Source organism: Fusarium odoratissimum, assembly GCF_000260195.1.
Source record: "Fusarium odoratissimum NRRL 54006 unplaced genomic scaffold supercont1.9, whole genome shotgun sequence".
NCBI classification, from domain to species: domain Eukaryota; kingdom Fungi; phylum Ascomycota; class Sordariomycetes; order Hypocreales; family Nectriaceae; genus Fusarium; species Fusarium odoratissimum.
Genome location: NW_022158695.1, coordinates 1,092,929 through 1,103,295, shown reverse-complemented (window position 1 = coordinate 1,103,295; position 10,367 = coordinate 1,092,929). Strand labels below are relative to the sequence as shown.

The 10,367-nt window shown below is 49.1% G+C and overlaps 4 protein-coding genes across 4 annotated transcripts; 2 read left to right on the top strand and 2 right to left on the bottom strand.

Annotated features, from left to right (window-relative positions):
- Positions 1-334: 334 nt before the first annotated feature.
- On the top strand, positions 335-3,345 carry FOIG_06755 (uncharacterized protein). The gene has a single exon (XM_031205967.1). The coding sequence runs from the start codon at positions 1,869-1,871 to the stop codon at positions 3,027-3,029; it is 1,161 nt and encodes a 386-aa protein (XP_031064691.1). The 5' UTR covers positions 335-1,868; the 3' UTR covers positions 3,030-3,345.
- A 600-nt stretch (positions 3,346-3,945) lies between these two features.
- FOIG_06754 (uncharacterized protein) lies at positions 3,946-5,872 on the bottom strand. The gene is made up of 4 exons (XM_031205966.1): positions 5,452-5,872; positions 5,338-5,396; positions 5,132-5,250; positions 3,946-5,082 (listed from the first exon to the last, which is right to left on the bottom strand). The coding sequence occupies exons 1-4, from the start codon at positions 5,801-5,803 to the stop codon at positions 4,788-4,790; spliced, it is 825 nt and encodes a 274-aa protein (XP_031064690.1). The 5' UTR covers positions 5,804-5,872; the 3' UTR covers positions 3,946-4,787.
- A 474-nt stretch (positions 5,873-6,346) lies between these two features.
- On the bottom strand, positions 6,347-9,739 carry FOIG_06753 (uncharacterized protein). The gene is made up of 6 exons (XM_031205965.1): positions 9,230-9,739; positions 9,147-9,174; positions 8,661-9,043; positions 8,533-8,613; positions 8,169-8,452; positions 6,347-8,092 (listed from the first exon to the last, which is right to left on the bottom strand). Exons 1-6 carry the CDS (start codon positions 9,337-9,339, stop codon positions 6,432-6,434), a joined length of 2,547 nt encoding a protein of 848 aa, XP_031064689.1. The 5' UTR covers positions 9,340-9,739; the 3' UTR covers positions 6,347-6,431.
- FOIG_06752 (uncharacterized protein) lies at positions 9,649-9,922 on the top strand (the record flags this gene model as incomplete). The annotated part of the gene is made up of 2 exons (XM_031205964.1): positions 9,649-9,763; positions 9,822-9,922. The coding sequence occupies 2 exons, from the start codon at positions 9,649-9,651 to the stop codon at positions 9,920-9,922; spliced, it is 216 nt and encodes a 71-aa protein (XP_031064688.1).
- Between the last annotated feature and the right edge of the window lie 445 nt (positions 9,923-10,367).

Sequence of the window (10,367 nt, the reverse complement as noted above, 5' to 3'; positions counted from 1 at the left end):
GGTGGCCGGTCTGTGGGGGTGGCCAGTCTTTGGGTGACGGACGTTAGATCCAATTGCAATTACAGGTCAGTCAGCACGGGTTTTAGCTTCGGGTCTAGCACTAGCACCCTATTGTAGCAGCTAACAGCCCTAGGATATGGGGCATCGCTGATTCAAGCATGGCACGCCATGAGTAACGGGCCCGGTAGTGGCATGTGGATGTGCATGTGGATGTAAGAGCCTCCAAGGGCGCAAAGTCCGAGTGATTGGTTTCGTCATAACTTTTGATGTCTCTCAGAAATGTCTTTCAGAATGTCTTCAAAAACTGGTACAGGGTTTTACTGAAGTGTTATGTGTCAAGTTGATCAATTACACTCAGCCACGAAGACAGTACCACGTCAAAGAAGACGCCACAGACACACATCCAAGGCCAAGGCCTTATTGCCGTCAGACGTTCAGGTCCCAAGCTTGGCCTCACCCAGAAGCGCCCAAACAAGCAAGGGATGGCTGCCGTTTGCCGTCTGGGCATCCCTCTACGTACCGTCAGAAGTACCAGATACGTCAACTGGTGATACAAATTTAGACAATGCGTTAATTCCGTGACATCAGCAGGGTCGCTATAGATTTTCACAGAGTCAGGGCTCACTTCAGACTCTCCCCCGGATGCGCGGGGCCGCACGGGGCTGGTGATTGGAGTTCGGTGGAGATGCTCCGGAATTGGCTTGATAATGCAGCCAAGACCAATGACATATCCTAAACCCATCGGCGATTGACGACTATCAAACTGTTGACCTTGTGTCCGTTTTATAACCTGTATTTCTGAATATTATTTCATCCAAGACTCTGCAGTGACCTACCTATTGATGGTGAGTAGGGTAAAGTCAGGGGCTGATGACCAGGTTTGTTTACGAGAGATTGTCGGTGACTGACCTGACGTCAATCCAGATGAAATGAAATGAAATGAAATGGCAAACGGAATTTGCGGTTGATTACGGTAGCTAGCCAAATCAAGAGAACATTCTCGTATCTACTCTGTCGTGGTTAATAATTCTAGACTCTCGTCTCTTCTCTTTTTCCTTCTAAAAACAGACCCCACTTAGTCGTTCCGCTCCCGCATTGACCACTAAAATGACCCAGCTTAGCGGGAGACACTACGTCATAAGCATCAACTCTCCAACTCACGTCACCTAAACAACTTTGGTTGGTTCTGACCAGGTTTTACAGTTTTAGTCTTGTCTTTCTTGTCGTGTGTTGCTTGCTTATCGCTTAATTCACATTCACATAATCAATCACTCAAAATCACCTCAGTCAGTGGGTGATTTGATTACTACTGTTTGATAACCTGCTTTTCCACTTTCGTAGGCAAGACACGTACTACTAATGACGGTCAACAACTTCAAACTGCTTACCCCCCATCAAACCACAAACCTACCTTAGACGCTATCAAACCTCACGCACGCACGCACATCAGCAAACTATCATTCTTTTTATTCCTTCTGATCAGCAATTTTGAGCCAATCCTTGTTCTTACTACGTCTCCCACCGCGCTTACAGAATACCGTACTGTACCATTATTGTACTGTACTGCATACTGAGTCAACCACGTGTTGCACACAAATCTCTCCACCGCTTCTCCGTAACAGCCGGGTCTCGTCTTGGCTTGACTTTGACTTGGGCTTGGATTGTGCTTCCTCACTTTGCAGCCTCTCTTCTCTCTGCCGTCTTTTCCTGACAACCCTTCTCGACCCCTACCATAACCAACCTAGCCCGCTGCAATCTGCAGTCTCACCCAAAAAGCCATAATCTCATAGGCTGGTGTTGGTGTTTGCTGGCTAGGACCCCCTCCCCCCTCCCCTCTTCCAGATACTGTACCTAAATTCACATCTGATATGGAGACTGAATTCACCCCCTCTGAGTCACGACCAACCACCCCGGAACCTCCGGGCTATGTGAATCCTCTCGAGTCCAGCTCTAGATGGTACCTGATCGCTCGTGCCCAAGCCATTCGTTCTGCTGCCAGTCTTGGTTTCAGTATCGCTAATCGTACGGATCCTCCTGCACCCTCGCCAACCAAGGACATTTGGCTCGATGCTACCCTGTCCAAGGCTGATCTTGGCCGCGCCGACCGCGCCAAGACAAAGATCAAGGCCGAAGTATGGATGCCGCCCCGTCCCGCTCTCGGTGCCCGGGCTGCCGTTATAAACTTCCACGGAGGCGGATGGATTCTCGGTCAAGGCACCGACGATGCCCGTTGGGCCGGTGCTATCATGGCTAATCTGGACGCCGTTGTCTTTACTGTCAACTATCGTCTCGCGCCGTCTTGTCCCTTCCCGACTCCCATCGAGGATTGTGTGGATGCAGTTCTTCAAATCAAGCATCGTGCTGCGGAATTCGGCATAGACCCTGATCGTATCATCCTGTCGGGGTTTTCCGCTGGTGCCACAAATGCCCTGGCAAGTTGGCTCATTCTTAACGACCCTGATCGATGGGGTTACAAGTTCCCCATCGAGCCTCCAAAGATTGCCGGAATCACTCTCTACTATCCCCTTCTGGACTGGACCATCTCGCGTCCAGAAAAACGGCTTACATGTTCAAAGCCGGAGTTTACCTTACCCAAGGGTCTAACAGATCTTATCGACGCTTCCTTCATCTACCCAATCATTCCTCGAGAGGAACGTTGCGACCCAAGACTATCCCCAGGTTTGATGCCTGATGAGTTACTCAAGAAGCTTCCTCCCATTCACTTGGTCTTGTGCGAGTATGACATGCTCCTCGCCGAAGGTCTCAAGTTCTCAAATCGTCTCAAGGCTGCTAACAAGCAGTTCACATTACGTATAGTCGAAGGAGAGAGACACGCGTGGGATTGTCCACCACCCATGTCGCCAAAGGAGAGTGTTGCCATTGAGTATCAAGAGGCCGTGGAGACTATGGCCAGTTGGTTTGGGCAGAAGTGCGAGACTGACACTGAATCCATGCGATCAATGAGACTGAAACGGCCGGTTCTCAAGCGACCCAAATACCTCTCCTTCAAAACCTGGTCCGGGAGGTAGTTGCCCCCGGCAGGGTTCTTGATTCTCGTGGGTTCGATTTTGTTGCTTTACTTCGTCCGTTAGTCGTTTCCTTTTTCTTTCATTCTAGCGCGGCGCATAATGCGATTAATGAGACAAGACTTGGCAACATATGAGAAGCAGGGCATTGGTTTGGACATAATTGGTTCTGAGCGAAATAAAATTCATATACTACAGACATAAATAAGACAGATTTCCCGACATAATGATCCAGGAACGGGTGGCAGTGCAAAAATAAGCATCAGGGTCTTGGTTCTTGTGAAGATCATGATCCAGCCACTACCAAGCGTGTAAGCCAACTTAATCCAAGACAAGCATTCCCAGCCCTGTCAAGAGAGACAACCTTCGGCATTTGCTGCTTTCAGTCATTTCCACCCCAGGTGTAAATCAAGACTGGGAACCAGGTACTTCGAGCAACGCAAAAGATACTTGGTAATAGCATCTGGTTTAAGGGTCCCGTCTCCGGAAGCGTCGGAGATGCCAACATTGGCCAGGTCGTAAACATGTGGCATTTCCACAAGCCCACGCCAATTGGTCTATAGATTTACACATGAACTTCATCATAGTGAAAACATGCATCAAGGGACTCTCAGCTTAGACTAGCTTCGCTTTACAAACATTTGCGGGGATCTTTGGTCAGCTGCTTATCTCTGCGTTTATGCACGAATAGTGTGGGACATTTTGTGTTGTAGTCTGAGCTTGTGACTGAGAGGGAGAAAACTGAAACTCATTCGTCGGGGTTTTGTCAATATACCGAGATGCTTTCGCTGTCCGGAGGGCCCGAAGATCCCGGGGGAAATATCGATATCGGCCTCCGGCATCGCGTTTACCCATGACGGAATTATCAGGCGAGCATTTCACGTTCAAATAGATTACAAAATCACGATGTATTTAGCTTTTCAATCAGAATGCCAAGATTAAAAAAATTGTCATCAAGTAACTAACTAGCCAGAATAAGCAGCATCCACCGCCGTCTCACTCAGCGCCATCATCATAAGCTTCAAATTCTTAAACGCCCGTCGCCACACTTTACTAGACCCCAAGATCGGCTTTTATGACTTTCCCATGCCGTCAAACAGACATAGTGTTCGGCCGTTGGGTGGTGTGCTCGGCTCCGAAGTGCCGATGTGGCTCAGGCGAACTGGTATGTGATCATGGCGATCTCTTGGTCGTCATGACACAAAGTGTCAGCCATTTCGTGATGATCTGTGGCGGTTTTGAGAATTTGATGTGGCTTGACGATAAAGCATGAAGTTATGTTTGCTCAATGCCAAGTCTTTGGAACGAGTCATGTTTGAGGTGAAGTGTTGACCGTTGAGAGAATATGTCACTGCCACGGGGTTCATGATTCAATACTCAAGTGTGACTGAGTATTAAATCGGACTTTATGGAATGTTCAAGCCAGTCGAAACTTTATACTAACCTTGCTAATTTGACTGTATGTTTCGCACTCATGAGTTGGCCGAAGCCCACGCTGTAGGTCCAGGGTAAGCATCATCAGAACAACAACAGGAAGATATCAAATGTGTGGTCATGCATGTATATTCGTTTTCGTTATTGTAATCTGAGACTGCAGTTATTACTATCGCAATCTGCCAGACATATTCTGTAGGATAGCTTCTCGATGCTAAAAGCATTCTCATCAATCAAGCCGTTTTCTCCAACACGTGACATATCGTCACCAGCTCTGCCCAAGTCGCAGGCTGATATGCTAACATTTCTCATATATCATGAATTTGTTTACCACTTGGCCTCCTTGCTGTTGATGAACTCCTTGAGGATGGCAACGACCTTGGAGAAGGAAGCGAGATAAGCCTCGAGATCGGCCTGGACCTTCTCAGGGTTGTCACCAAGCTTGGCGTAGAAGTCCTTTCGGTAGGGAACAGCGGACATGGCAGCGCTGAAGATGGGCTTGACCATGAAGCTGTGGTGGGGCTTCAGAGTGTTGCCGTATGCGTCGCGGAAGGAGTCGGAGAGCTCGACGGAGGGGTTTTGGACGTTGTGCTCGAGGCCCTGCTTGGTGAAGTCAAGACCACTGGAGTTGTTAGCTAATGGGATGTATGCTCGGGGAGGGTTGTTCGTACCGGATGAGCCAGAGGCAGCCCTCGGTGGCAGTGTGCTTGCCAGTCTTGAGCTCGTTACGGACAAGGTCCTGGACGGTCGCGGACTCGGCGGGAGCAGCGGCGTGGCGAGCACGGAGCTTCTGTAGGTAGTTGTCAGATTTATTCGATGAAACTACTATACATCGCGGATGCTGTCGCACGATGCAAAGGGGTATGATGTGACGAACCTCGACGTTGCCAAGGATATCCTTCTTGACGGGGCCGAAAGCAACACCGCCAATGGCATCTAAAGGCGCGGTTAGTCGTTGGCTACTTAGCAGAACTTGGAGACAATGCCGTACCGAAGATAGTGGTCAGAGACTCAGAAGCCTCAAGGAACTCAACGGTAGAGACAGCATTGCCGTTGGCCTCATCGACAGGAACGTCGGCGAAGGTTCGCTTGAGCGACTGGACGATGGTACCACCGGGAGGATAGACAGCAGACATGATGATTGATGATGGAGAAGTGAATGAAGAAGAGAATGAGAAAGTGTTTGACGGGAGGAGGAAAGTTAAAAATGATGAGGTGTCGTTGAACGTTGAAGCGGTCAAGCTGAGCTGTCCCTTTGCGGGTAGGTTTAGACAGGGAGCAATACAGGAGGGGTCTAGCTCAGGGGACCTAGTGAGGGGCTCGAGACGGTGAAGGAGGGGCATTCGTACAGTGTAGATAGATAAGATAAAGCTGGTGCATGCAGCTGAAACATTAGATATCAGAACCAGCCAACATTCAACGACGCCTGTGAAGGCTATGGGGGGCTGAAGATATTAATAGGGCTCATACAGAGTCCTCGAAAGGTCATTTATCATCCAAATTCGACGGTATCCAGAGGACCTGCATCGAAGGGTCAAGTGAAAATACTCACACTCCACACTGTGTTCCGGGGCTCGATTTAGTTGTTCCGTCGAGACCGCCTCAAACCCCACAATCTCCCACGTTGATCAGGGCGGAGGACATAGACGAGAGGCTCAATCTATAGTACGACATGGTAAGACTCTCAGTCGAGACTAGAAAAGAAATGGTTCTATGAAGAGAGTGATGCGTGAAACTAATAATGCACTATGGACGTAAGAATCTGCACTGAGATGGAATGTTATTGGATCATTAAAGCCTGCTAAGTATCTATCTTATGTGGTGTTGTGTTAGCTGACGACGCTCAAGGCGGGGCCATATCATGATAGACAAGGCAAGGGTGTCACCATGAACCAAATAACAGTGATTCAAATCATATATACGTTATCATTAAACTATCAACGCCAAAACATTATCCCATAAGTCATCCATTTACGTGTAAATAGATTCAGTCACAGAATTGACCTGCAATCCCCATTCCGCCATCTCAGCATCTTCAAGGAACCGCAAGGGGAACCAAACCAAATGACCCTTGATTTGTGACAGCTTCTCTCTGGCGTCTTCGGGAGGCATGAACTGGTCAAAGATGTGACCAGCTTTGACGCCGCGCGGAGGAAGATATCGATCATAATCGTCGAAAGTCCTGATATGATCGTCTGGATCAGCGTGGAATAAGTGGCGGAATAGCTCGGTGTTCTTGTCTGCCTGGCCTGTCCACTTCTCCCATAGTTCGTCGCTGAGAGGGTCTTCAACAAACTTGTAGCTCTCATCTTGGTCGTAGATGTCGTTGTTGGGGTTGACGCTTGGGGGCATGGCGTTGATGTCCTGCGAAGCATCGTGGGGTTGAGGGGGCAGGAGACCCATGTGCTCACGCCAGAGGTATCGACGGAGGGTTGCTGCGTGATAACCTGCTTCGAAGGGCTTTCCATCCATGGTGCTGGGGATGAGGCGCGTGTCTTCCATGACAACACTGAGCTCACTGTCGTGATCACCCAGTTGACTTCGGTCGTTGAGGTTACTGCTTCCGCAGATGGCAATTCTGTCATCGACCAGCAGTAACTTGCCGTGGATGTAAAGCTCTTCCTGAATCCAGTTCTTGATCTCCGATTCAGGATCGTCCTCGAACCAAGATTCGCCCTTTAGGCCTTCGCCGGTACCAGCCATAGCATGGTGCGCAACAGAAGAGGTTGTGTGAACGACCTCCTTCGGCATGGCAGCCTCGAACTTCTTTCGTGCCTCCATGGTCTTCTTGATATCCTCATCAAGCTCCTTCTGCTTTTTATCGCCACGCATGTGCTCGTCGCCCTCACTATCCTCAGGGTCATATGACCCATGAATACCCTCACCCATAATCTCCTCAGCTTCTGCACGCTGCACCTGTTGGTAGCTGATGCCAGTCTCCTTCTCCGCCTTGACTATGGCAGGCGTCTTGTTAAGACGATCATAAGATCGCAAGTTGAAGAAGAAAATGTACTTCTCAGGGTCTACGCCCACAGCGCGACATTGCCCAAAGATGGAGTGCTCGCCCCGACAAATGGACTTATACTGATAATCCATAATAGCTCGCGTGCCCGTAGCAGCTTGCTCTCTGAGATCTCCAGCAAATCCAGGAATAGCAGGGATGAGAACGATGACGCGGAACTTGCGGCCTTCTTTTGCGGCCCTCACAACAGCATCAACGATTGCACGACCAATAGTGTTCTTGATCGGAGCCTGTTGGTCGCCTGTGGCTGTGATAAAGAACTGGTTCTCGATGTAAACGTAGTGCTGAGCCTTTGAGATGATCTCGATATAAGCGTTCTGAATGGAGTGGTCGGTCAAGATACCGCTGCTCCAGTCGGCGCTTGATCGGACGAGCTGGCAGTTGACCGTGCCTCTATTTTCCAGATTCTTAGTGCTTAGAGGAGTAAGAGGGTGCTTGACGTATTCTCCAACGGGGTGTTTCGGGCGTTGTACGCCAATGAGGTCCTCATCTTCATTCTCCCTCTTCTCCAACACCAACCAGTCGAATCTTTCGTCTCTTTTATATTTATCGCGCTTGACAAAATTCCATCTTAACACAAAGTTCTCAGCTACATCATACACGGTTGGGCCTGCGTTTTAGTTAGAAATTGATGTTTTTGTCTTGAGGTTTGGTGTTTTGAAGTTTGATGTCTGATGCCAACCCACCTTGGATACACATCGCGACATCGTGCCACGGCATACGACCATAGTCTGCCTTGCTTAACTCGTTATCTTGCCAGGAAGACACATTCTGGAAGTCCATAACTCTGTTGTTATTAAAGTCTTGTCCTGGCCAGACTTCATCTTGAACGTTGGTGGGATGAATGTCTGACAGAGGGTGCTGGTGGTTATCCCATCGTCCGAAGCATAAGTCTAGGCCTCCAACGAATGCTATTTCGTAGTCGATGACAATGAACTTCTCATGATGCGCCCAGTACCATGTCATATCGCTGTGAAGTCGTCAGTAGAGGTTTTGGGGGCTGCATGGCGGATGGTTGCCAACTCCCGCGCCCATTGCGAATGAACTCACCCAAAGTTTTCAAAGACATTGTGGTCGGGATGACGAGCAACATGAATGTTTCCATGGCCAGGAGAGCCCTTGGGGCAAAGTCTATCAAAGTAAGCTCATGACGCGCGCAAGTCAATTGCTCAACCCACCTCCTCAGCGCATGCTTGGTATGAGCTGAATTGCAAGTCAAGGCTTGCTCAACTTCCTTATAGACACAAACATAAATCTGGACACCCTCCTCTGCCTTTCTCTTGATCAATTTGTCCAGTCTGTATTCTTGCGCGGCATATGGGGGTCGACGGAGGAACAGCTCTGGTGACAACCACCAGTCGGCGATATAGATGGATTCTTTGGCTTGCTCAAGCGCAATTGACACAGCCCAGAAGTAATCTCGACCATCTACGTACCACTTGACGTGGTTGCCAGCGCGCATTGGGAAGTAAGACTTGAAGCGGTTCTGCTCGGCGATAGAGGTTCGCTTGTCGTCACATCGCTGCTCATGTTCTTCGTCGTGTCTGTGGTTTTTGTTGAACTACGCACATGTAAGTCACTGTTTTCGTCTGCGTCTGTCTTGTCTCATTTCACGGTGCCGATGCGATGCAACAATGCGACACCACCAACAGGGCGCGTCATACCAGATTTGCCAATTTACCAATCTTGTGCCTGAGGACTCGAAATCAGCGACGAATTCTATTGCGATTGGGTACGAGTCACAAACTTTTGGTGGACGAGATGAACTTTGGCATCGTGTAAGCCATCGCTTAACTTGAGCTTGTCCAACATGGAACTCATTGAGCCAGAGCTCTCATGTTTCTTGTGATCCGCCATGATGGACGGCGCGAATCACAGCAAATTCACAGGGGGTCGTCGAATGAGAGACCAAAGCGCTCAGGTCACCTCAGGGTCTCTGCAGGAGATTATCGATCGATCTTGGGGGGGAAGAGAATGAGGGGTGAGATGAGGGGAAGCAAACAATTGGAGGGGCAGTCAGAAAGAAGAGAAGAGAAGAGAAGAGAGGAAGAGGAAATGGAAGAGGCAGAATTACGAGGGTGACAATGCTTTTGGTAGTTTCTCAATGGCAATAGTAATGGCTTGTCATGGTCTTGGCTAAACTGGGCACGCGACAAAGCATCTGGCATGGCCTGGCCAAGCCTTGATCCTGATGCGATGGATGCAGTTGGTGAGACGAGACTTTTTGCAACTGGCGATGTCATCGACCAAGCAGAACCTTCACATCAAAGACAGGAAAACAGTGCCAAGCCGGCGAACACGGCGCGCAAATCTCTTGGGGGTTCTAACAATAGGCCCAGCTCGACTAGGGACCTACGAGGACGACAATTCAGGCGAGCAGGGACTGTCACAGGCCGAGGCCAAGATCGCGGCATCCGTCATGACCCGCACATACACGTAATACTACGCACAGGGCTGAAAGCAGAGGGTCCAATTGACTTGTGCCATTTTCACTATGAAGCTTGTTGGTTTCCGTTCTAATGTCTTTGCCAATTGATCCAGCAGCGACAAGAAAAAGCTTGCTTTGTAACTCTAAAATAAAGAGGCAGGTCAAGCTTTTTCCACTGCACGTACAGGGCACATTAATTGATCCCGGGAGCTATCAGAGCATATGACGTCAGAAGCTGTAGCTTCATCCTGACCGTTACGAATTCCGTAACAATCAGCCTTTGTCCCATGTTTCAAGCTAATTTAATTAATTATTTCCCTGACTACCCTTGTCTTATAGGGCTCTTTAATTGGCATATCGCGTGGTTTCCCTGTAGTGCATTGGCAGCTGCATCTCATATCTGCCAACATTTGAGCTATCCAGGTTTCAGAAGCTTAGCATCGGGTAGTTTGTCCCG